We start from the raw sequence: 27008 nt of genomic DNA on the forward strand, positions 1-27008 counted from the left end.
AGAGAGGAAAGCTTTGTGTGTGCAATAAAAACACCACAGCTCATAACACACGATAATCACAAATATGAACTGGAGGACCCGGATTCAATTTTCAGCACCCACATGGCAGCTCACAATTGTCCATAAATCTAATTCTAGGAAATCTGATGCCCTTTTCTGGCCTCCGTGGGCACCAGGCACAAACAAAAGACTCATACATATGAAACAATTAATTAATTTAAAAATGGTGATGATTTAGCATAATGCTTCCTGGGATTTGGCTGAGCAGGCCAAGGCAGAGTGGAGCCACACATGACAGCATGCACATGTAATCTGAACTGAGGTGTTTCCCCTAACAGTGCATGGTGTGACAGGGTGCACACGGAATGTGCGAGCCATGTGCGCAGTGACGCCGTGTGGCACGGCACTGACGCTGTGTGGCAGGGCACAGGCAGGTGCTGTTGGTAGCACTTCGGATTCCTTATTTACTTCGTATTGAATTCATATTTGTTTGTACCTTCAGAGAGCTTTCACATGAATTTTTCATGACCTCTACATTCAGTAATGTGACCCCACATAGGGTCATGGCCCACAGTTTGAGAAGCTCTGTGCTGGATTATGCAACTCAATGTGAGCAAGAGAGGACAAGAAGTATTTCAGCTCTCTCTTCTCCACCGTCCTTCCTCCAGACACCCATTAGCAATCTAACCACAAAGCGGCTGGCCAGGGAGCTTGGGTTGACACTTTTGTGGTTGGAGCCGGGAAGAGAAGGGTGGAGAATGTGGGAGCAGAGTCAATAGCGGAGTTTATGTACAATCGAGAGACCTCCTACTTGGCTTTAGATGGTGACTTGACTCCGCCCAGAGGGATTAGCTAGAGCAGATTGGCCTGTGGGCACGGCTGTGGGGCGTTTTCTTGATGCTAATTGATGTATAAGGGCCCGCCCACTGTGGGCGGAGCCACCCCGGACAGGTAGCCTCTGGGCTGTACAGGAGAGCTGTGAAGGCCAGCCAGCCAAAGGGACCAAGCCAGCCAGCTGCATCCTCCCTGGCGTCAGTTCCTGCTGAGCTGTAAGATGAAATAATCCTCTCCTCCCTCAAGTCGCTTTCACCATGGTTTTTATCACAGACACAGACACCAGACTAGGACAGGCTTTAAAATGGCGCAGGCACTAGGAGGACACGGGTGCTGAGGGGGAACGGGGAAGGTGGCTAGGGAGGGAGAGGAGGACAGATGACACCGGATGTTTGGAAAAGCCACAGGGAATCCTTGTATGTTTACTTAAAACGAACATGTAATAGGTGTTATACACACATATGAAATTATGCCATTTGGGAGGTAATGGTCCCCTCACCAAGCCCTCTGCCAAGCATGAAGACTTTCTTTTGAGTTGTTGGCCAGGGGAGTCCAAGAGACCCCAAACAAAACAGGATGTTTCCTTCTTGGCCCTTGGTACCCTCCATAAAATGAAGGTAACACCCAATTGCTGAAGATACCATACACTTCAGATGGGAAGCATAAAACAAACAAAAATCCCAAAAACAAACCCACAAAGGATAAAATGAAAAACATTCTTTGCAATCAGCAGGAGCATTGCTTAGTGATAATAAATTTAGCTGGAAATCGTGTGTGTGTGTGTGTGTGTGTGTGTGTGTGTGTGTGTGTGTAAACACCACTGAGGTTACAGGGAGATGATGATAAACACGATCATAATGGCTGCCTACAACATGTTGGATGCTCATTGATTATGAAAATCCATGTGTCCAAAGGTGCATCTGGAGAAATTTTGCTGTCTTAGATAGACATCTATAAGATGGAAATCTCTCTGAAAAACTAAGACACTAACCATTTCACTCATGTTAGAAACCAAATATTTCTTTACCTCTTAAACAAGGGGTTAGACAACAACATTTTTAAAGTGGAAAGAAAGAACCAATATGAACAGAACAAAATTGGCCATGATCATAAAGGGCCCAGGCAGAGAGGACCATTAGCAAAGTGATGTCAGGGTGGTGGTTGGAAGCCAGACAAGAAAACTGTGAAAAGAATGAAGAACTCAGCCTGCTGGGAGAGGTTAAGTCCAGGCCAGTAAGCCTAGAAGTCCAACCAGCACTTCAGGGGTTCAGGTCCCAATTCAGGTGACTAAAAACAGAGAGAGGACAATTAACACAGGCGTTCAGAACCACGGGAACCACTGTGTACAAAGTCAGGGGAAGACACCAGAAGGCTTCGCTGGGCTGTATGTGTCTCCCTGACCCACATTTTAAAAAGGGCTTCACGTGCGCTCATCTGTGACTTTGGTGGACCTTGTTTAGCCAGAGGGTCCTACAACCCCAAGAACTCCTATTCAAATTTAAAAGTGGAAAACAAAAACTATTTGAAAATGTTAATGTGGGGCTGGAGAGATTGCTCAGTGGAGAAGAACACTTGCTGGTTGGGTTCCCAGACTCTCATGAAGGCTCACAACCATCTGTAACCCCACCAAGGTGGAGAGAGGCAGGGGTCAGAGGTCAGCAACTGTGAGTGGTTGGCCTTGGGCAACGGAGGAAGATTATCTGACACTTTCCTCACGTTTCAGGCTTGCTCTCCTAGCTGTGTGTGGGTCTGCCCACTGGGTGCAGGAAAGATGGTGGAGTTGATGGCTCTGTGAGGCAGAGGAAGTGCTCAGTTTGGGACTCCATAGATGTGAGATGCCTGTGGGCACCCAAAGGAAGTCACATCTGCAAGGACAAGGGGAAGCCTGAGAGGGGTCCATGTGAATAGAACTGAAGTGGGGGAGGGGAGGTTCTCTAGGGACAGAACTAGGACCAAAGTACCCAAGTGTCAGGATGGAGCCTTGGAACATTCCCAGGAGGGGAATGTGGGCAGCTCACAGCCTCTGGAGGGTGTGGACACTCCCCCCCCCCCCCCATCACAGCAGGCCTGATGCTCTCCCTACACCTGCTCCAAAGCAATGCCTTGCTCAGCTTCTGGTCATTCATTGTCTCAGGTTGACACACAGTCACTGGTTTTATGACAGGGTCGTGTCATGAACCCTTGTTTTCACTCACTGCTTCCCAGCATCCTCCCCCCACCCCTCACCCCCCAGCTGACTTCCTTTCTTCCTCCTTCTAGTCCCCCACTTCTGCTCACTTTCTCTTTCTTTTTGAGACAAGGTTTCTCTGTGGAGCCCTGGCTATCCTGGAACTCACTCTGTAGACTAGGCTGGCCTGGAACTCAGAGATCTGCCTGCCTGTGCCTCCTGAGTGCTGGAATCAAAAGTGTCCACCACCACACCTGCCACTTCCTGCTTCCATATAACAAATATTCTATTAACCTACTTACCACTTCCCTTAGGGTCTCTTCCTCTCCTCTCCTGGTTCCCCTTCTAGCTTTGAGATTGACACACACATACATATACACATATAATTTTAAATCTAGGTTCTGATATGGAAGAATATATGCAATATTGGTCTTTCTGAGCCTGGCTTGTTTCAGTTAACATAATTTCTTGAAGATGACATAATTCCATTCTGTAGTACATTTACCATATTCCCTTTAACCATTTAGCTTTTGATGGACACCTAACCTGGTTCTGTTTCCTGGCTAGTGAGTGTGTAGCTAGGAGCATAGACATGGAAGTGTCTCTGTTGTGTTGACTGAGAATCCTTCAGACAGGCACCCAAGAGTGCCCTGGCTGAGTCACAGGGTTCTTCAATTGTTAAATTTTTGAGGTACCACCACACTGATTTCCATGGTAACTGGACAAATTTACATTCCCACCAATGGTGTAGTAGAATTCCTGTTTCCTCACTAGTGTGTGTTGTCATTTTTATTTTCTGATTGTTTTTAAGTTTTATCTTTGTGTGTGGCTGTGTGTCCCTGGAACTGGGGTTAGATCCAGTTGTGAGCCGCCGGATCTGGTGCTGAGAACTGAACTTGGGTCCTCTGCAAGAGCAGCAAGTGCTCTTCACTCAGGGTTCTATTTCTTAATAATAGTCCTTGTGACTGGGGTGAGATGGAATCAAGGCCTCCTTACTCTGCATTTTCTTGGTGGCTAAGGAAGTTCGACACTATTTCGAGTATTTATTGGCCATTTGCAATTCTTCTGAGTTCAAGTCCATCCTGACTTATACAGCAAGTTCTAGGCAGCCAGCATTACATAGAGCTCTTAGCTTAAAAAAAAAAAACAAAAACCAAAAAAACAAAAAACCTGAAGCCAGGCAGTGGTGGTGCATGCCTTTAATCCCAACACTGGGGAGGCAGAGGCAGACAGATCTCTGTGAGTTCAAAGCCAGCCTGGTCTACATAATGAGTTCCAGGACAGGCAGGGCTATGTAGAGACCTTGTCTCAACAAACAAGCAAAATAAAAATCAAAACAAACAAAAAAATCTTGTGTGAAGATGTTAAGATTTTAAACTGGATAGGGTGGCTCACACACAAATTCACATTCACACACATTTGTACATTTACTTAGTGTGAATTTCCTTAGTAGATATGGCTTCCATAGACTAGTATGTTTGAATGTGTGGCCCATAGGGAGTGACACTATTAGGAGGTGTGGCCTTGGGATGGGTGTGGCCTTGTTGGAGGAAGTGTGTCACTGTGGAGGTGGGCTTTGAGGTCTCATGCTCAGGCTACGTGCAGTAGTCAGTCTTGCTGGTTGCTTCTTGTGGATCAAGATGTAGGACTCTCAGCTCCTTCTCCAGCACCATGTCTGTCTACACACCACCATGTCCCGCCACGATGATGATGGACTAAACCTCTGAAACCGTAAGCCACCTGATTAAATGTTTTCTTTTATAACAGCTGCTGTGGTCATGGTGCCTCTTCACAGCGATAGAAATCCTAACTAAGACACTTGGCATATGCATATGTGATCACATTTTCATTGGAAACTAGTGGAAACAAGCCTCTTTCCAAGCTTACTGGCCATTTATATTTTTTAAATTGACTGTTGTATGTCATTTACTTTTCTATTTTAGATATTACTATTTTTCTACAGCTTAACATGACTTCACTCTATACTGTAGTGGGAGCTCTTTGCTATGACATTATTTTTTTAGATTTATTTATTTATTTATTTATTTATTTATTTTGTCTGGGGCATGGCAATTGCTCATGATGTAACATATATGTGGAGGGCAGAGGACAACTTGCAAGATTTGTTCTCTCCATCCACCATGTGGGTCCTGGGGATGGAATTCAGGTCGAGAGATGTAGCATCACCTTTACCCCGTGAGCCAGCTTCCCGACTCTCACATTCTTGCACTTCCAAGCACTGTCTTTCCCCAGCTGCCTCTCAGTTTTCCTGCCAATTTGATTGGCTTTATGTTCTTGCTTTGATCATATGCTGGAAGAGGTGGTTCCTCAATGATAAAAATGTTCTGTATTTTCTTAGTACGTTGCATTCTTCATTTATGTTTCAACCTTTAATCCATTTAAGAATCTATTTTTGGACACAATGAGTGCTAAGATCCTTTCCTAATGAGCCAGGAGTTTCAATGTTAGTCCTAGGATAGCACATCGTTCAGCTTCTCCTTTAGGACAGTCTGAACTCCACACCCATTAGTCTGCCATGGCTCAGTCTCTCTTTCTCTTCAGACAGTTTAATAGATTCCTGCATCCAATCCTGTCTAATCACTGTAGCTTTCTAACATGCCTTGATAGCAAGAAAACACCTGTATTATTTTGTGATCAGAACTTTGAAGGCTTGTGTGTGTGTGTGTGTGTGTGTGTGTGTGTGTGTGTGTGTGTGCGCGCGCGCGATTGTGTGTGCTTGTGCATGCTTTCAGAGGATGGGGAAGCACCTTTGAATGACTGGGCCAGTCTTTGAGCTACAGAGATGTTTGTTCGGTCTGAACCTGGAGCAGATCGTCCTGGGAAATCTGGGAAAATAAAAGAAGAGCTGAAGACACTTGGGTTCACAGAGGTTGATGCTCACAAGGCTTGCAGACTGAGGCAAGCAAAAAACAAAGTTGACCCAGTTATTTTTAGATGCATTGCAAGGTCCCTGGGCCCAAGAAGCTTTCACAGCTCCCAGCAACTCACTCAGATCTGGGTACAGTGCCAGCTGGGGTGAGTGGACTCCGGTCCTCCTGGATGCATAGGGACTTGAGGTTCTACCATAGGTGTTATGTTCCAGTGCCCCATAGTGTTCCAAGAAAATAAGTCTTATAATGTAGCCAAGCACTCCAGCCTGGTGCTGATCCTGCATCAGTCCCACAGTGGGGACCCAGTGCCACCCAACACTGCCTCTTGTGAACACACACACACACACACACACACACACACACACACACTCACCACAGGGCTGTGGCTTGGGCTCTCCTCTCTAGGCTCAGAGGTCTTAAAGCAGGGAACTCCTGTCTTAAGGCTCTCTTGTCTCACAGGGACTTCAACCCCACTTGCACAGGAGCAAACTGGTAGATCTTTAGGAGAAGGCAGGGAGGCCAAGGACCTTGCCCTTGGCTCTTCCTTCCGGACATACTGAGCAATAAGGAGAGATGGTCCAAGACCTCTGTCCCAGTTATCTTTGACTGTCACTTTGATATAACCTAGAGTCATTTGAGAAGAAAGCCTCAATCGAGGAATTGCTAAGGTCAGGTTGGCCTGTGGACATGTTTATTGGGGATTGTCTTGATGTAGGAGGGCCAGGCCACTGTGGGTGGCATCATTCCCTGGGCAGGTTGTCCTGGATTGTATATGAAAGCTAGCTGAGCATGAGCCTGAGAGACAGACAGTCAACAATGTTCCTTCATGATTTCTACTGCAAGATTCTGCTTGAGTTCCTGCCCTGGCTTCTCTCACTGATGGCCTGTGACCTGGAAGTACAAACCACATAAATCCTTTCCTCCCTTAAGTTGGTTTTGTGTTTTATCATGGCGACAGAAAGGGCAATAGACAACCTCCCACTCAGACAAACAAGGGGCCCTCGGGGGCACCCAGGGCTGCACCGGAAATGGACGCTGAGGTCCTTTGGATCTCTGCGGTCCCTGAGCTGCACCGTTCTGTCCTCTGTCCTATTTGACTTTTTCCAAGCTGTTCTTGTCCTGAGTGTTGGCTCAGTGACCCTCTGGATGGGGAAGAGCATCTCTCTGTCACCACTGAGGAAGTCCTTGGGTATCAACACCACCTATGAGCTACCATGTGAGAGGGTGTCTGCATCGATCTGTGCTCCCAATGTGTGCCCAGGTGACCCAGGAACCCATCTGCCTGCTCACTATTCTAGGTGCTCTGCTCTAATCCACAACCCCCCCCCCCATATGCAGAAAGATTGGACAGGGCTGCAAGAAATCACGTGTGCTCTCAGAATGGCTTGCCCTGCCCTACTTGGCCCTTGGTCCTATTTTTCCCTCCAAAAAGGTTTGACAGGAAAACTAGAAAACAGAGTTACCTTGTAGCAAGTATGGCGGCCCAAGAGGGACCTAGCACTAGAAGGCAGGAATAAGTAGAATACCAGCCTTGGCTACATAGGGAAGTCTTGTCTCAAAACAACATACAAAAACGCGGCTGTTGGTCAGTGGGAAGGGGCTTGGACCTGCCTAGGCTCAGTGTGCTGGGCTCTGCTGACTCCCCATGGGAGTTCTTGATTTGGGGGATGTGGGGTTACGGGGTGGCTTGGGAGAGAGGACTGGGGGGTGGGAGGAGGGAGGAAGGGGGACCTGTGGGTGGTATGTGGAGTGAGTAGAAATTTTCTTAATAACGAAAAATGGAAAAAAAAAAAAAAAAAAAAACGGGGCTGGAGAGACGATCATCAATTAAGAGCACTGGTTACTCTTCCAGAAGACCTGGGTTCAATCCTCAGCACCCACATGGTAGCTCACAACTGCCTGTGACTCCTGTTTGAGAGGATCTGAAATCCCATGAGTACCCGCACACATGGTACCCATAAACTCATGTAGGCACCCACACGAATAAGCATAATAAAAACCTCTTCTTTAAAAAGGTTATTTGTCTTGACAGTTGGAGGGCTGGCAAAGGGTACTTCACTCCCTCTCAGGGTCCCTTGGGACTGGGGGCAAGGTCACATCACCCCCTCTTCTGTCTTGGGCTCAGGGGACTGCCCAGAGAGTTAGAAGCTAAAGATGTGGAGAGGTATCTGGCTGGGTCCTGGGGGGACACTGTGATAATTAACACTGTCAGCTTAATAGCATCTAGCATCACCTAGGAGACAAACCGAGCATGTCTGAGACTGGTTTTCCAGACTGGGCTAACTGGTGTGGGAAGACCCACCCTGAATGAGGGTGGCACCAATGCCTTAGGCTGGGGTCCTGATCTAAATAAAAAGGGGGAAGTGAGCTGGGCACCAGCATTCATCTCTCTGGAATCTGACTGCAGATGCCATGTGACCAGCTGCCCAAGCTCCTGCCGACGCGCCTTCCCCGCGGTAATGGATGGTACCCTACAGCCCTGAGTCACCTTTTCTTCAAGTTGCTTGTCAGGTATTCTGTCTTAGCAACGCGGGTAGTAACTAATACAGGGGCTGGCAAGGATTGGTTGTCCCCCACGTGGCGCTGACCCCCTCCATCCTCTTCCAGGACAAGCTGGGGTGAAGTGAGAGGGAGGAGCCAGGGAAGGTGAAGAGGTCCTGGCCTCAGCGCAGAGGCGGTCCCCGCAGATTGCGCCACCCACGCCGCCTCGCCCCGCCTCCCGGACTCCCCGTAATTCCCGCACCCTGGAGGCGCCGCCGCCTTTCAGCGACCCGCAGCGAGCGAGCGCAGCGCGCAGGTAAGGTCTGGACCCGCGCGTAGGGGTGGGATGGAGCAGGCTGCGGACGGCAGGGAGCAGGGAGGGAAGGACTGGCCATCGCTTCCCGCAGAGGGCCACAGGCAAGGAGACAAACCCGGGGGCTAGGCACTGTCATCTGGCTGGGAGGGGACACCGCGTCATGGAGCACCCCAAGACCTGCAGATGCCGGGGACCAGCCAACTCCCGGGTCCCCACACTGATTCCCAGGACCTGACAGCTGTCTGCTGGTGTTCCGCTCCGGGAGCTGGAGACACCGCGCAGGTCTTTAAGGGGTGACTGCATGCTGGCAGTCACCAGCACACCCCAATGCGAACCGGCTTTGCTGGTGTGCTTTGAGGTACAGCCCAGCCCGAGTCTGGTGAATGTTCCTAGGAGGAGGGTTTGTGGTGCCCCTGTGCTGTTCACAGGTGGAGCGACCTACAGGAGAAAAGAAAAAGGAAAAAACACACACAGCTTCTTTGTGGTTTTATTTTCAAAATTGCTCTCTAGTTAAAGTTTTAGCATATCCACTCTTCCAGCTTTACATTTGGGGAGAGGATGACGCTGGGGTTGAGGGTCCAGTTTCCATTGGTCCCTGGAGCTCTGGGTTTGAGTGCACTGTTCCCAAAGAGGCTCGATTTAGAGGAGCTGCCGTGCGTTTGATATTAATGCCTGCAAGTTAGTTTTTGAACTTCCGAAGTCAGGAGCTGACCACACTCTTCTGTATTCTTTCCCCCTCAGCCGGGAGAGAAGATGTTTACCGTGATGACCCGCCAGCCTTGTGAACAAGCAGGTAAGTGTCGCTCACAGATGGCCAGCGTGACTTTGTCAGATCCCGGGAGAATCCCAGCTTTGATTCGCAGCTCTTCATCCATGCCTCCTGTGAATGGCTGTTAATCATTGTTCCTAGACGCCGTGGCTCACCTAGGTTTCACCCTTGGCATTCTTCAGATAAAGTCATGCTTTCCACAAAGCCACACGAAACAAGGGCTAACACAAATGTTGGCTTAAATGGTTTTTCCTGTTTGTATAATCCATTATTTTGGCTCTTGCGGTTTCCTTACCTAGCTGTGTAAGGTGTGTGCTATGTATTGTTGACTTGGGGATGAAAACTGATAGAGTTGCATCTGTTCTGGCACAGGGCTTGCTACACCCTCCATTCTTTGGGGTCAGTGTTATGATAGGCTGCACAGGAATCCCTCCCCCTCCCAGTCAGTCTGTCTGTCTGTCCCCCCTCCCCCTCCTTCCCCCTCCCACACACTCCCAAGCCTGCCCAGCCTGGCTCCTTGGCTCCCCAGTACCTCCTCTCCAGGCTCAGGTAGGCACCTGCAATTAACAATGTTTGCCCAGCCCTAACTACTGCACAGCTCTGGGCTGTGTTTCTTCATGAATGAGACCCAGCCTAGTCTGCTCACTTTGTAATAAGCTTTTTTGCTGGGTAAGTGTTCGCTGAAGGTAATCATAGCTTTTCACTTGGAAAGTGCTGAAGCCCCAAGGATTCTGGAGGCCAGCCCATGGTTGTGGTCAGGAGAATGCTTACATTCCACACACCCCTCCCCTGGAAGAGGTTCCCTTAGCTATGCCCTAAACTGCTGATTCTCGACTTCCAAAAGGGTATGACTTGAGGACATAAAGACTAATTTATATGAAATATTTTGGAAAGAGCAGTTGTGCTACAGGAGATGGTTTTTATTGCATCGAACATTTCTCCCCAAATACATTGGAATTTTAACACACATACTGTAACATTCCACATACAAGCTAATTGGTTACATTCTTTCCTACGGAAGATTAAACTTGGCAGATTAACTCTACTAGGTCTTGTTGGGAAAAAAAATCCCTTAAACCCCTGTTACTGACACGGATGAGGTTTGAAAGCAGGAGTGAGTTCATCTCTGTGGATTCACTGGTTTCTGACTGGCTAGGTTTTATCCAGAGCACAGAGGAGTGATTCGGGACCCCTTCTGATGCTCTGAGCTTCAACGCCGCAGAGCTAGGCTCTCCTCCAGATCCATGATGGGTGCCTCCACAATGAGTAACTTACCCATAAGTCATCTCACATTTGTGGATTAAGTGGGGTGGGTTTCCAGAAGTGCAGTTTGGTCAGGTGGTGGGCATGTTTGAGCTTCCATGGATACCATACGGGCTACACTCCCGACAAGGGAGAGGAGGAAGGGATTAGGTGGCCACCTTTGACATCAGGAAGTGTCTATGACTTGTCTATATTGACGAGCAGGAGCTCCCCACCCCCACCCCTGATCTCCAAGCCGCAAGCAAGGTAATGCAATTGGATACGGGCTGCAACTAATTTGATTAAGGTGGTGCATGCAGCCTTTGTTTTCTTCCAGGAAAACTCTAGAAATAAAGAGGAAGTAAATCATAGTCTGGGAACGTTCTGGAATAGGGCAGAATACACCCATGGCTGTTGAGGGGTGGGGTGGGGTGGTGGAATTGAATTGTAGCATCCTCATCCTGCACAGCAACCACGGGGCCACCTGAGGGACCAAACGCTTGAAATATGACTGAGGAATTATTTATTTTAATTAATTTGCACTTAAGCAGCCAATTTCAAGAGAAATATTGATATTGTCTCATCTTCATCTTCTATAATTATATCATATTTCAGCCATTGGGCACTATTTGTATTTATGCCTTAGTATTCTACCAAGACTTTTTTTTTTTTTGCCCTGCCTTGAACCAGGTTGACCTTGAACTCAGAGATTCACCTGCCTCTGCCTCCCAAGTACTAGGACTAAAGGTGTGCACCACCACTGCCCTATTATTTAGTCAAGGTTTGGTTTGTTTGTTTTCCTAAAATGCAGGGTCTCATGCAGCCCAGGCTGACTTTGAACTTTCTACATAGCTAAGGCTGGACTTGAACTACTGATTCTTCTGACTCTGAGCCCTCTGCTTTTGGAGTACTGTGATTGTAGGCCTGTAGTTTCAAGCCCAGCCAACTTCAACATTTTAATTAACTAGCTGTTATATTTTTTTAAACTACATATAGTTGGTATAGAGAGAAATGGTTAGATTTTCATTATACTCCCGAATTGGGTAGTCTCGCCTTCTGAATGCACATGTTTTAGGGTTGTGCATGCAATTCTTTCATCTTTGTTTGAGGCAGTACCTTCCTGTGTAGGCTGTCCTGGAACTCTCTATGTTGACCAAGCAGGCCTTGAACTCACAGAGATCTTGCCTCTGCCTATTGAATGCTGGGTGCTACCAGGCCTGGCATGTATGCAATTATTAAGAATTACAGAATTCTCTGGGAGGCAGTGGCACACGCCTTTCATCCCAGAACTCGGGAGGCAGAGCCAAGGGGATCTCTGTGAGGCCAGCCTGGTCTACAGGGCGAGATCCAGGAGAGGCACCAAAACTACATGGAGAAACCCTGTCTCAAAAAAACAAAACAAGCTGGGCGGTGGTGGTGTACGCCTTTAATCCCAGCACTCTGGAGGCAGAGCCAGGCGGATCTCTATGAGTTCAAGGCCAGCCTGGTCTCCAAAGTGAGTTCCAGGAAAGGCACAAAGCTACATAGAGAAACCCTGTCTCAAAACAAAACGAGAGAGAGAGAGAGAGAGAGAGAGAGAGAGAGAGAGAGAGAGAGAGAGAGAGAGAATAACAGAATTCAAAAGGTGAATTGTACAGAAGAAGCTAGTTGATTGATTTTCAAGTTTTCCCCCAAAGGATTTTGAAGGGCTTGGTGAGTTTTGACAAATACAGGCACCCCACACCCCATAGTCCTGTGCACATGGAGAGCAAGTCCACCCCTGCAGAAGTGCCCACGTTTCCCTCCCATGAGCCCCCTGCCCCAAACCTTCAGGAGACCACTCTTCCCTGTGTGTTCCTGGCTCGCTTTAAAGCTTTGTATAAATGAAATAATTTCCATTTGCTAAGATCCACAGTTCTAATTCCTTTCACTGAGATTAAGCAAAGGATCATATCATGTTTTAGTAGAAAATCCAGATTTTTTTTTTCTGAGACAGGGTTTCTCTGTGTAGCCCCGGGTGTCCTGGAACTAGCTCATTAGACAAGGCTGGTCTTGAACTCACAGAGATCCGCCTACCTCTGCCTCCTGAGTGCTGGGATTAAAGGCATGTGCCACCACTGCCCAACTGAAAACCCAGATTTTCAATCTGCATTTAAAATTTTCATTTTACATATACATATTTATTTACGTGTGTGTGTGTGTGTGTGTGTGTGTGTCCTGTATATAGAGATCAGAGAACAGCCTCTGGGTGTTGGAACTCAGGTCACCATGCTTGGCTTCCCACTGCAGGCTTCAGGGCCCTCTCCCGGACTCCAGCCATCATCACCTTGGTGGTCTTGCTTGTGAGCGTCGTGGTGCTGGTGACACTCACACTCATCCAGATCCATCACCCTCAGGTCCTCCCTCCGGGGCTGAAGGTAAGCCAGAGTGGGCCACAGCATCAACCAGGCAGAACGGGCCACAGCATCAGTCATCCTAAAACCATAACTTAAAGGGGAACTCTCTTTCCCTGCCTCCAGCTGGAGAAAGCAACATGAGACCCACGGAGAAGGTCTGAGGGTACTAGGCTTGTGATGTTCAGGGTGCAGACTGAGGAGTGACACTTTTTCCAGGGACTGGGTGGCCTTGCTTTGACTTCTACTATAGGATAAAAAGATAGAATGTGTACCCAAGAATTGCAGGTGTACAGTGCCTGCTCTTACCAGTCAATCAGTTTCTGGGAAGCATGCAGTCTGATCATGAGTGAACAGCAGGCTCCTGGTTTTAAGGGTGTTGAGAAATCTCTTTGAGCCGTATTTGTGCCATTTCTCTTAGGTCTAAGACATGTGTATGGCCCCTCCAGTCCCATCGGGACTGTATGTAGGTCCAGTGACCTCTCTGAGTTCATCCCCAAATGGCCTGGTGCTTGATTGCTGGCCTTCACTCTGGGGAGATGGATGGTAGGTGGGGGTGGGGGGGGTGGGCCTTGAAATGAAGAGTGATGAGGAGCGATGATTCAGGGAGCCCTGCAGTCATTTTGGGAATCCGTCAGCAAACATTTTATGTAATACCCCAAACAGTAATATTTTAGGCTCTGAAGGCCACTTAGTGTCTCTGCTGCATGCTGTTGTTAGGTTTGGGGATCATTAAAAATGTATGACGTCTTCTTAGCTGGAAAAGGCTCCATCAGGGAGCCAAGTCACTCAGCCGCGTTATCTGACTCTCCTTTAGTAGTTACACTTGCTCTCATTGTTTTCTCCATCATCTGCCACCAGCAACTGCTCGAAGGTTGTATTTGGAGCAGACAGATTCAGAACATAAGGAAGTAATATTACCTGGGGTTCCATGAGCAGCCTTGCCTGGTATTTGGGTGGGTTAGAGTAAGATCTTTTCCTTGTGGTGGTTTTTTGTTGGTTTGTTTGTTGAGACAGGGTCTCTTACATAGCCCTGGCTGTCCTGGAACTTACTATGCAGACCAGGCTGGCCTAGAACTCACAGACATCCACCTGTCTCTGCCTCCCTAGTGCTGGAATTAAAGGTGTGGAATATTTTACTTAAGAATCTCAGTGGTTGCCAGGTGGTGGTGACGCATACCTTTAATCCCAGCACTCGGGAGGCAAAGGCAGGCAAATATCTGTGGGTTCAAGGACAGCCTGGTCTACAAAGTGAGTTCCAGGACAGTCAGAGATGTTAACACAGAGAAACCATGTTTTGAAAAACAAAACAACAACAACAACAACAAAAATCTCGGTGGCTGAAGAGATAGTTCAGTGATAAAAAGGGCTTTGCTGCTCTTGCAGAGGACCTGAGCTCAGTTCCCAGAGCCCATGTTGAGCCACCTACAACCTCCTGTACCTTCAGGAGATCTGATGCCCTCTTCTGGCCTGCAGGGGTACCTGTACTTACACGCACATACCTACACACAGATATACACATATACATGTAATTAAAAATAAAATAAAATGTTTAAAGGAACTCTCAGTCCTTATGAAGAATGTAAAGGGGAAAAAATGTTTAACCTGAGATGAGAGAAAAGCAAATGGTCCTGCCCAAGGCATCAGCTGAGGCAAGAGAAGCTTTTTTTCCATGGTTCGGGCTCTGCCTTTTTCTACAAACTATGAAAAATCAGGACTGCAACAAAGATCATACCTTGTCTTCACACTTCTTATACTGCTGCTTGTTCGAGTGAGCACCACCTCACACAGGGCAATTTGTCTTTCTTAACCTCGTGCCGACCGCGGAGGTGGCAGTGCCAACACTGGCTGACCACCATTTTGCAAAGAGGCAGACATTTGTCTAGTGAGTCGCAAGACCGGAACAGAAATCAGCCCTCGCTTCCCACAGCTAGGCTCTCTTCCCTCCTCCTGCTTCCCCTGCCCTGAATGGAGTCCAGGAGGAGAATCTCTGTGGGAGCTGTCCTGGTTTGCTTTCTGTTGCCATGATAACGAAACCATAACCAAGAGCAGCGTGCGGGGAGGAGTGGTATTTCAGCTTACAGTCTATCCTAAAGGGAAATCAGGGAGGAGCTCAAGGCGGGACCCTGGAGGCAGGAACTGAAGCAGAAGCCGTGGAGGAGTGCTGCCTACTGACTGACTTGCTCCCCAGGGTTTGCTCAGTTTGTTTCCTTACGCCCCAGGACCATCTGCCTAGGCTTAGCACCTCCCACAGTGGGCTGGGCCCTCGGACATCAAGAAAACAACCAAGAATCAAGAAAACGCTCAACACACGTGCCCACAGACTAGTCGGTTCCTTCTTCTCAGATGGCGCCAGCTTGAGTCAAGTTGACAACCAAGCCAACCAGCACAGGAGCATGGGGAGGGGCGCCCTGATGCAGGAAGCCCTGTCCATATGGGGGATGTGGGGGATGGGAGGGAAGACCGGGACCACCTTAGAATGCTGTAACTGTAGCCACATACCTGGGCCCACATTTCAAAAGGACCAGCTCTAACTGGACTTCGTGTTAGGATCTCTCCACAGGACATGCCTACCCTGAGCCTGTGCTCCCTCTTCTAGAATGTGCTATGGTGACTGGATCCTTAAGTCAGGGTCTCTTAACTGCTGGTCTGGGAGGTGGCCTCTAGGTAGCTGCTTGTAGGAGTTAGAGCTAAAACTTCCTGTCAGCTAGTGACAGGGTGCTCTTGTGACATTGTCGGGTGGTTTGACAGAAAATGGCCCCCAGAGGGTGTGACACTATCAGGAGGTGTGGCCTTGTTGGAGGAAGTGTGTCACTGTGGAGGTGGGCTTTGAGGTCTTGTATATGCTCAAACCACGCCCAGTGAGACAGATCACTTCCTGTTGCTTGTAAGCCAAGATATAGGACCACATGCCACCATGTCACACTATGGTGATAATAGACTAAACCTCTGAAAATAGAAGCCACTCCAGTTATAGTTTCTCTGTAAGAGTTGTCGTGGTCATGGTGTCTCTACAGCGATAGAAACCCTAACTGAGACAGACGTCGTGGTACAGTGTTCATTACTGTACACATTACGCATGTGTTTGCGGTGATGCCGGTGCCAGGAAACCCACGGTGCTGCCAGCTGAGTAAAAGGACAGCGTGATGCATGCTGGCACCAACAGAGGTCTGTGGCTGGCTTGCGTAGTGTCACACTGTACTTTATATCCTTATGAAGCGTGTCATTACTATTTACTAAACAGCTGGTAAGATTGCATGTACCTATAATCCCAGCACGAGAGAGAGAAAGAGAGAGAGAGAGAGAGAGAGAGAGAGAGAGAGAGAGAGAGAGAGAGAGAGAGAGAGAGAGAGAGAGAGGAGAGAGAGAGAGAGAGAGCCAGCCTTTCAATTCTTTTGGAATAGCTGCTGGCCCTGGCCACAGTCGCAGGGCACAGGAAGTTGCCTGGTTTGGATGGTCCATTTTGCTTGAGTGGGCGGATGAAATGTGAGAAGAGACAGATGCTCTGGGCAGAAGCAGGGCAGGTGACTGACAGCTGGCAGAGAGAGTCCCACCTGCAGCTTTGCTTAGGTTTGCGAGACCTCTGTGTTTTCCGTGATATGGCAGGGTAGGGCAGAGCGCTGCAGGGGTGTAGCTGAATGACTGTGAGGGCGCTATGGCTTTGCTGGTGTTTTGCGTCTGTGCAGCTAGCTGTGGGCTATGAGGCCCAGCTTCGCCTGTGCCCCAAGTGTTTGCTGCCCCCAGGAAAGGGTATGAATGACACCTGCTCCTAAATGCAGCCTTGACTTGCCTGACCTTGACTGAGGCAAGTTTAAGAGCAGAAGCATTAAAGGAAAACTCAATCTAGGGTCAGAAATGTCCCCAGGTCCTTGTGTGGCTGGTCTGACCTGCTCGGCAAGCTTGAGGAGTAAACATGATGACCTCACTCTCATTTTTCACCCGGGCCCCCACCTGCCTTATCACCACAAAGTCCCAAATCTTCCCTTTGAGGGTTTTCTCACCCTCCCTCTCTCCCATCATGGCCATCCATGTTTGAGGTTTCTCTGTCTGTTCCCAATACCCCAGTGCCACTCTCTGGTTTTAGCCACTGGTTGTCACCGTCGAAGAGGGTCCTGAAGAGTCTTAAGGGTTCAGGGATTGACTTTCCCTCAGAGCTGCTCGGGCCACGGCCTCATTAGCCGAGGAGAAGATCACGGCTTCTTGGTTCTCATGCCCATGTTCTACTGATGTTCTCTGAAGTACAGTCACTGAGCAGGCTGGGTGAAAGTCTCCCCACTAGCCCTCAGGGAGCCTTGCTCAGTCCCCTAGATTTCTGGTACCTTGTGGCCCATGCTATTCTGGTTTTGAGGCAGCAGGAAGTGTCTAAATGGTTCCTCCAGACACACGCTGGTTTTCCTTGCCTGGAGCCAGCTTTGCTCCTGGGGTGTAGGCTGAAGGATCTTCTGTCCAACAAAGGCAGTATATTGATCACAGCACATTAGGCCTGTTGTTATTCCACAGTTGTCTCATCAAACTTGATTTCCTGGGACTCTGAAAGCCTGGGGACTCTGAGTACTGACGGGTCTGAGAGTTGCTGCGGCTTAATCCCCGGTCTGTTCTCATGTCAGAGAAGATGATTAATACTAGCCGTACGAAGGCAATAAGGCTTACTGATACACCAGTTAAAGTTAGTTCTCTGCTCAGAAGTCTGTTACTGTGCCCTCCTCTGAGAGTGCTAGTAACAAATCTAAGACGGCTGACCTCACGACCCGTGACCTATCACCTCTGCTTCTGCTTTCAGCAGAAGATCGCGCAGTATTCAAATGTTGACCTCGGGCTTTAGTGTGGAAGCCTGTTCCAGCTAGGCTGTGGTAGCCCATGCCTTTCATCCTAGCACTTAGCAGGCAGAGGCAGATCTCTGAGTTGAGACTAGCCTAGCCTGGTCTACAGAGCGAGTTACAGGTTGGCCAGGGCTACACAGAGAAACTGTCTTGAAAAAACAAAACAAAACAAACAAACAGAAAAACAAAACAAAAGAAGAAAAAGTAGAAGAAGACTGTTCTCTGTTCTTTGTTTGTATGTTTGTTTGTTTGTTTGTTTGTGAGATAGGGTTTCTCTGTGTAGTCTTGGCTGGTCTGGAACTCACTCTGTAGACCAGGCTGCCTCCAGACTCACAATGATTGGCCTGCCTCCTGTCTCCTGAGTGCTGGAGTGGAGGGCATATATTGCCATGCCTTGAGAAACACACTGGATGTGTCATCAGAACCACATTCAAGCCATGCTTCTCTTTTGACAGCACACTGCCCATAAATAACCCATCACCTCCTAGTTGAGTTGAGAAAATATTTCCCTCCCACCCCCTTATCATCAGAGCATCCACAGTGGGTCCAGTGATTTAAGCAAATAGTCTCTAAATATGAGTTAAAATATTTTTTCACTTTGCGGATGTGGGCACCTGGGGAGATGGCTGGGGGGGGGGGGCGTTGCTTGTACAAGAGTGAAGACGAGGTGCGGTGGCATCTGCCCCAGTTCTGGCCCTGGGAGGTGGAGATGGCCAGCTAGTCTTGGCAGTTGGTGAGTGTCAGGTACAATGAGAAACCTTAGCCCAAAAGACAAGGTGGAGCTGCTGGAGAGAGGGCTCAGCACTTCAGAGCACTGGCTGTTCTTCTTCCAAAGGGTTCTGTTCAGTCCCAGCACCCACATGGCAGCTCACAGCCATCTGTGACTCAGGGAATCTGATGCCCTCTTTTGACTTCCTGTGTGAACCATGTACCAGGCATGCACATGGTACACACAGACATACAGGCAAAACACCCATACACATAAAATAAAAATAAGTAGATCTTAAAAAAATGTATTAGAGTAGACCCCCAATGTCAGCCTCTGGCCACCACATATGTTCACCATCCACACATATGCACAGACACCACATATGCCAATGAGGTGTCGGTGTTAGACGTGGAGCTGGGTCCTGGTCCCCCACCAGCAGGTGCTGGGTGTCCAGGCACTGTTAGAAGCCCAGTACCAGTTGGAGTTACAAAGAGTGGATACTCTACCTTCCTTCCAATCTCATCCTAGGATCAGTCCTGAGGCGTCACACTCTGGGAATGCACGCTTCCTTTTCGAAGGTTTGAAAACGGACTTGGGGAATGGCAGATTCCTCTCAGTCTCTCCCTACTCCCCCCCCACCCCATGGGTTGGCACCAGGCATGGCAGGGGCAATGACAGGGGTGGTGATCAGTTCCTCTGTAGGGGGAGGGGGAGAAATCGGGCTGATCCTCCAGAGGCCTTGGCCTCTTCAGTGCCTGGCTTCAGTTTCTACCTGCCCTTTAATCTCACTGGGAGTCTCTGCCTGGGACAGATCTGAACAAAGCCTGCCTTGTTTGCCCCGGGAATGTCCTGTCAGGATCCCTATCAGATTCATCAGGCTGAAGGGCTGAGATTAAGGAGCTGTCCGAGAGCCAACAGCACTGATTTTCTAGTTCAGTAGAATAGAGAGGTGTGACCCAGGAGCTGGGGCAGTTGCTCATGATAGAAGAGAACTGGAACGCTCCTGCAGGCCTAGACCAGAGAGGTGCTCATGTCAATCATTCTGTAGTTCACAAAGACATGATGGAACTATTCAAAGTGGTTTACTGAAGGGAGGATTCCATGGAGACTTGTTAAGGAAGACCATTAAACACATAAATCCTGTGTACAAATGTACAGTATAATCCCATGCTGGTTTAGAAATGTAACTGGGCTGGAGAGATGGACTGGTTAAGAGCACTGGCTGCTCTTGCAGAGGACTTTGGTTCAGTTCCTAGCACCCACATGCTGGCTCACACTATCTGTAACTCACCTTCAGGGGACCTGACACCCTTTTCTGGTCTCCATGGGCACTAGGAGTGCATGTGGTACACATACATGCAGGCAAATACTCATATAGAAGATAAAAATAATCTTTACACACACACACACACACACACACACACACACACACACACACACACACATAAATAACTGTTGCTAGGTGGCACCCCCGTGCAGTCCTGGCACAGAGGAGGCTGAGGCAAGAGAGTTAAGAGCTTTTCTTTTTTTCTCTTTTGATTTTTCCAGACAGGGTTTCTCTGTGTTGCTTTGGAGCCTGTCCTGGAACTCACTCTGTAGCCTGGGCTGGGCTTGAACTCACAGAGATCCGCCTGCCTCTGCCTCCTGAGTTCTGGGATCAAAGGTGTGTGCCACCAGCTCCCGGGGATGTGCAACAATCTTATCTCAGCCTTCCAGATATTGAGATTACAAGCATTGGCCACTACACTTAGCTGAGAGTAATCTTTTTATTTTTTATGTGTTTATTCTTCAGACACAGGGTCTCATGTAGCCCAGACTGGCCTCATACTTGCTGTGTAGCCAAGGATAACCTTGAACTCCTGACCTTCCTGTCTCAGCTTTCCTAGCTGATGAGATTACCGACAATACTACCATACTCAGCAATTATGGCCTTTTAAAACAAGCAGCCACTTAACACTGGGCATATGGTTTCCTGTTTACCTCTGCAGTAAGTCACCTGAGATGAGGGAACCCCAGGAGGTTAACTACCTCCCAGCATTGTGAGACTGGAGAACCCGGTTAGAGCATCCTGTCTGGGATCCAGCTTCATCTTCTCCCATAGGTCAAGAAAAGCTAGACTAAAAGTCAAGGAATAGGAGGAAGGGTGCCCCCTGAAGCCCCCTGGGTGCCCCCAGCTGACTCTGGCCTTGGGCCAGCATCCCTAGTTCCACACCTAACATGCATTGATAGTCCAGTATGTCTGGGTTGAGTGGCTGGGCTTGCAGGTATAGCTCCCTGGTGCCAGCCCACTTGTTCACACCTGTGTTACCGCAGGGGGAGCAGCTGCCAACATGACATTGCTCTTTTGCCCTTAATCGTGCGTACTTCTCCTTCGGAGGGCTGATGGGAATCCTAACATGGCTCTTCCTTGTGTGAAGTTCCTATGGTGTCTTCCCACAATTTCTTTTGGTTGTTTATCTCCACAGTAAGCCTGGACATTCACTGAGACCCAGTGTTATCCCTGGGTCTGGATGGAGCCGGGATCTGGGTGCTCACTAACTGTTTACCAGCTCCTTCACAATCGCTTCTCAATCATCTACATATTAGAATTACCCGGGGAGGAGTTGCTGTGCCTATTCTTAGAAATTCAGACTTAATTGGTCTGGTGTGGAGCCTCAGCACTGGGCATTTTAAGCTCCCTCCCTCCCCAGGGGAGTCCCAAGCATGACCAAGACTGAGAGCCTACCTACCTCATCTCACCCCTTCCCCAGAGTCCAGGGAGCTGCAGCTGATTTGGAGACAAATAGTTCTCTCGTCTTGATCTGCCCCTACCTAAATGAAAATGTGCATTAATATGGCCAGGGTTCTCTGTAGGTGGAAGTTTCCTGTCCCAACCACCTGCTCCCCATCCTGGCAGCTGCTTCCCAAGTACTTGGCTCAGAGTCTTAATATTACTTATAAATGCTCGACCAGTAGCTCAGGCTTGTTACTATCTAGCTCTTATGCTTAAATTAACACATAATTCTTATGTATGTTTAGCCACGTGACTTGGTACCTTTTCTCAGTGCAACATTCTCATCTTGCTTCCTCTGTGTCTGGCTGGTGACTCCTGACTCCACCCTTCCTCTTCCCAGAATTCTCCTAGTCTGCTCATCCCACCTATACTTACTGCCTGGCTACTGGCCAATCAGCATTTTATTAAACCAATTCTAGTGACAAATCTTTACAGTGTACAGGAGAGTCATTCCACAGCAGCTCCCCTTTCTGTTATTTTGCTAAATGGACATAGTGTCAAGCTGCCTTCAACATACATCTGTGCTCATAGGTGAGCACAGCTCTCAGTCCTTCTCTGGGAAGCTTCTTTCGTGGTGGACAGCTATCAATACAGAGGTCCACAGCTGGTCAGAGTGCAGAGGATGAGTAACCACAGAGTACTCAGCCCTAAATGAGACATCTGTATCAAACCCCTTCCCAACATAGCTCGGGAAACATTGCAGAAGAGGGGGTGGAAGACTGTAAGAGCCAGAGCCGGACGGACTGCTGCAGAGAAATGGTGTCATCTGGGCACATCAGAGCATTGCACTCACGAGCTCACGGTGGCTGCGGCTGCCAGCACATGCCACGTACAAGCCAGTCAGCATCCAACATAGATGAAGGGAAGGTTCCAGGGCTCCACCCTAGCTGAGGAGCTATGGGCAGGTGACCACTGCCGGGAAGAGAGGGTCAGTTTTCTTAGGTGAGTGGCCCCTGGTAGGAAGCCTGTGGTGCAGTAGCTGGCCATACACCTACACACAAGGATGACACTGGACTCGGTGGGCTATGAAAAGACAGAATTACGGGGCAGGGGCATAATGGGAAAGAGCTGGAGAGGGAATTGGGAGTTGATATGACCAAAATAATTTCATGCGTGTATGAAATTCTCCAAGAATAAGTTAATTGACATCTGAGTGCTCATCTCAGTGGTCCACAGTGAGATGAGCACTCGGAAGGGTCCAGCCTGTTTCCAACTCTTTTCCTCTTCCCTTCAGTATGGAATTGTGCTGGATGCTGGATCTTCCAGAACCACTGTCTACGTGTATCAGTGGCCAGCAGAAAAGGAGAACAACACAGGAGTGGTCAGCCAAACCTTCAGATGCAATGTGAAAGGTAAAGGGGGCAGGGAGGCCTGGGCTGGGGTCAGGAGAGCCTGGAGTGCCGCGTGCTGCCCATCTGTGGAGCCAGCTTGGCTTAGTCCCTTCCATCCCCGCCCTCCACCTTGGGGGGATGTGAGGGGCAGTGAATGGGCTGAGATTTCCCCGCTGCAGCATTCTCCTAGGTGATGATGGGAATCATGAAACTTGTGTGTGAGAAATGAAGGGCCTGCTCCATGCAGTGAGAGCAGCAGGCAAGGGTTCAACATTTTCTTGTGCAAATTTCCCAGCTCCCAGTTTGCACGGGATGATGTGAGAAAGCCAGGTGGTACGTGCTTGTAGAGTAGGCAGTGCTGTAGGAGAGGAATACACACAGCACATACACCAAGACAGACAGACAACACACACACACACACACACACACACACACACACACACACACACACACACAAGAATGCTGGGAACCAGGCCATTCAGGGTGGCTTTCCCATAGCAGCCAGAGCTACAGACACTTAAGTGGAGACCACCAACAGAGGCAGGAGTTGATACCCACTGAGGCTGCCCGGAGGGTCTAGACCTCTGGGATGTGCTTGGGTTCACCATCCCTGTGGCTGGCCACCACTCTGAGAAAACAGAAACCCACATTAGTGCTGGAGAAGCCACGTGTCCTCGAGGGTGTGACAGCTACCAAACTTCTAGTATGTCATTTCAGCTGGAGTTTGCGGCCTCTGATCCCTCAAGAGTATATATGGATTCCTGAGGCAACGTCAATCAAAAGAAAGATGGTTCATTTCTGGGTGTTCTGAGGGTTCTGTGAATCCATCTTGGCCCTTAGTCACAGACAGCATCCAGACTGCCAAGAGCTCCTTCCACCAAGGGGCAGCTAGTGTGTGAGTGCAGAGGCGTGCACGTATACATGACTATGGTGGCTGGAGGACCCCCTTGGTTACCAGTCCTCAAGTACCATCCACCTAGGGTTTTTAATTTTTCTTTTTTCTTTTCTTCTCTTCCTCTATCTCTCCTTCCCTTCCTCCCTCTCTCCTTCCCTTCCTCCCTCCCTCCCTCCCTCTCTTTCCAGTCTTTCTTTCTTTTTTTTTTTTGAGGTAGGATCTCTTACGGAGTCCAGTGTCATCCTTGTATGTAGGTATAGGGCCATCTACTGCACCACAAGTATCCTGCCAGGGGCCACTCTCCTAAGTCCCCCCCCCCCCCATCCCCTTCCCCACGCTGGGATTACAAGCACATACCATCACACTCAGTTTTTTACTTGAGTTCTGGAGGACAGAACTCAGGTGCTTGTGTTTACATTGCAAGTACTTTATCACAAACCATCTCCCCATCCCCTGACTTTTTATTTAAAAGTCTTTTTTACTGTTGTTTGTTCTAAGGAAAGCTAGTGAGTTCTGACTGCTTGCTCTTCAGGATCTGGAATCTCCAGCTATGAGAAGAATCCCCAAGATGCCCCCAAGGCCTTTGAGGAATGCATGTTAAAGGTCAAGGAACAGGTCCCGGAGCACCTCCATGGATCCACCCGCATTTACCTGGGAGCCACAGCTGGGATGCGCTTGCTGAGGTAAGACCAAAGGCACAAAGCAGCCCATGTGACCAAAACAGCCAAGCATGTCACTCTGTTTCTGGGAGCAAGTCCAAGAGAAAAAAGCCCATATTCTGCTGTAAGTTTAGGCTTTGATGGCTGGGAAACTTTTAGCCATTATTTTCACAGCAAGAAAGAAACACTTCTAAAATTGGGTTCCTTCTCCGTGGGGATTTTACCAAGAAGTCTAGAAAAGGTCAGATTGGTATGACATCGGATCACTGGGTATCCTGTACTTCCTTGGAGAATAGTTATTGTTTTTGGCATGGGTAAACAGTCAGTTAAATTCTGTGGTAAGCTCAGCCCTTAGCCACGTAGGCTCTGCCTTGTGCAGAATGTTCCAGAGACCTTTGTAAGATAATGCAATGTCTACTCCTCACCCAGGGCAAAGCCTTTGGAGTTTTTATGGAACAAACATCTCATTCCATCCATTCTGTTCCTGTTGAGCCTGTAGAACATGACATTGATCCTAGGGACATATAATATTTGTGTGTGTGTGTGTGTGTGTGTGTGTGTGTGTGTGTGTGTGTGAATATATATAGTCTTTGTTTTGTTAAGATAGAGTTTCACACTGTTGTCCATGTTAGTCTGCAACTTACTATGTAGCCCAGGCTGTCCTTGAACTTACAGCCATCCTCCTGCCTCTGCAAATTATAGGTCACCATGCCAAGTTTAATGTCTTTTTTCTTTTTCTTTTTGTTTTGTTTTGTTTTCTTGTGGTGAGCATTGAACCCAGGACCTCCCACATGCTAGGCAAGTGCTCTACCAGTGAGCTACATCTCCAGCTGTCTCCATTTCTTCATTGTAGTAGTACTTTGACCTTGAAATAGAAATCGAATTTTTAAAATAACTCCAGAAAAAAAAAATTGAAATGTAATCTGTCCAGGGTACAAGCTGCTCAGGGTGTTGGAAGTAAGGTCCCCTGCTCATGATCCCAGCAGGAGAAAGGACCAGGCAAGCCTGGCACTTTAACACCAACTTGTAAAGAGCATCTGCTGCTGGGTAGGACCTTCTGGATGTTTCTTTATCCTTACCATTGCCTAAAGCAACCAGGCCTTTTCTTCCTTCCCTCACTGAGCAACCAAGCACCCAGCTTCCTTTCCCCACTAACAAAGGGAGAGTTGCCTCCATGTGAGCTTTCTCTAGAGCAGCGGTTTTCAACCTTCCTAAAGCTGCGATACAGTTCTTCATGTTGTGGTGACCCCAACCATAAAGTTATTTTCGTTGCTACTTCCTAACTGTAAGTTTCTACTGTTATGAATTGTAATGTAAATATCTGATATGTGACCCATGTGAAAGGGTTATTTGACCCCCACAGGGTCACGACCCACAGATTGAAAACCACTGCTCTGTAGGGTCACATGGCAGAAAGGAACTATGATGACATTGTGCCTGGGTAACCTGGTGGTACTCTGCTGTCAGGCCTCTGAGGGTCACATGCTGGTGTTTTTCTGTCCAGGGACATGAAAACACTCATGTCCCTTCCTGGTGAAACTCTTTCAAGGAATCCAAAGGCTGAGCCTTTCCCTTCCCCTTCCATCCTAAGCTCATGGTTTTTGTTTTGTTTTGTTTTGTTTTTTTGATAAATGAGGCTCCTTTCTATGATGCCCCCAGAGACTGTAGGTCACTGCTGTGTCCTCTCCGGTCTTACATCCTCCACTGACCTGAGCCAGAGCAAAACAGATAAGAAGTCTTTCTAGTTGCCTACCTCCTGGAGGAACCAGCTAGGGGCGGGGGAGGGCAATGACAAACGGGGCTTCCACCAGAAGCTATTCTCCTACCTGGCAGTCCTGCAGGTAACCAAGTGCACCCCACCTCCCAGCCGCCCTGGGAGAGCTATCTACCGAATGGGCTGGGAGTTGACGGGAAACCCACCCTGCCTCGGTGCTCAGTCTCTTGTGTTCTGTGCCTTGCATAGGTTGCAGAATGAGACAGCAGCTCATGAAGTCCTTGAGAGCATCCAAAGCTACTTCAAGTCCCAGCCTTTTGATTTTAGGGGTGCTCAAATCATTTCTGGGCAAGAGGAAGGGGTGTATGGATGGATTACAGCCAACTATATAATGGGAAATTTCCTGGAGGTGTGTGGAAAGAAATGCATGGTTTCTTATCTCACCATTTATCCCATCCCTGTGGGTGATAGCGGAGGTGGAGGTCCTTGTTCAGGGGCATTCCTTCCATGTAATGCAATGGGGAAGCACTCAGGGACAACCGCTCAGGAAGGCATTTACATACCCGACCAAATGCGTGGATGAGGCGAGAAGTCGCATCACTTTGCTGGTTCTTAAGAAATTTGGGAGGGATCTAAATTGAACCCTGGGCTTCGGATGTTTAGAAGGGTAGCTTGAGGATGACCCTTCTAGGAGCCTCATAATCACCTGGAGATTAGAGTCCTCAATCTTTGTCTAGAATCCCCAGGGAGGAGTCTTCATTGTGTCCCTGGCCTCCTTACTGTGCCCTCCCTGCAGAGGACATAGAGACCACATCCCAGACTAGACTTTTGATTCCCCCACAAGTATATTTTGAATTTTCAAATTAATTGGCAAGATTAATCTTTGGGAAATCTCATGAGACTCCACCCTGAAAGGCCATAGATGCAGTAACAGGGAACACATTTCCCTGCAGGTGTGTGGGGCAGCACACAACCAGGCCCTCCATGTGACACACAGCTCGTGAGCTGCATGCATTTGTGTTACCGATTTAGCTT

General features: G+C 48.5%; 1 protein-coding gene across 1 annotated transcript in view; it reads left to right on the forward strand.

Moving 5' to 3' along the window:
• The first annotated feature begins 8517 nt into the window (after positions 1-8517).
• The window catches only part of Entpd3 (ectonucleoside triphosphate diphosphohydrolase 3), a 29247-nt gene continuing 10756 nt past the window's right edge, over positions 8518-27008 (forward strand). Inside the window, exons 1-6 of the mRNA XM_006992026.4 lie at positions 8518-8689; positions 9431-9482; positions 12969-13096; positions 22609-22726; positions 24133-24283; positions 26223-26382. Coding sequence (XP_006992088.1) covers positions 9443-9482; positions 12969-13096; positions 22609-22726; positions 24133-24283; positions 26223-26382 — 597 coding nt within the window. The 5' untranslated portion in view covers positions 8518-8689; positions 9431-9442. The remainder of the gene's footprint in view (positions 8690-9430; positions 9483-12968; positions 13097-22608; positions 22727-24132; positions 24284-26222; positions 26383-27008) is intronic.

Source organism: Peromyscus maniculatus, chromosome 7 (assembly GCF_049852395.1).
Source record: "Peromyscus maniculatus bairdii isolate BWxNUB_F1_BW_parent chromosome 7, HU_Pman_BW_mat_3.1, whole genome shotgun sequence".
NCBI classification, from domain to species: domain Eukaryota; kingdom Metazoa; phylum Chordata; class Mammalia; order Rodentia; family Cricetidae; genus Peromyscus; species Peromyscus maniculatus.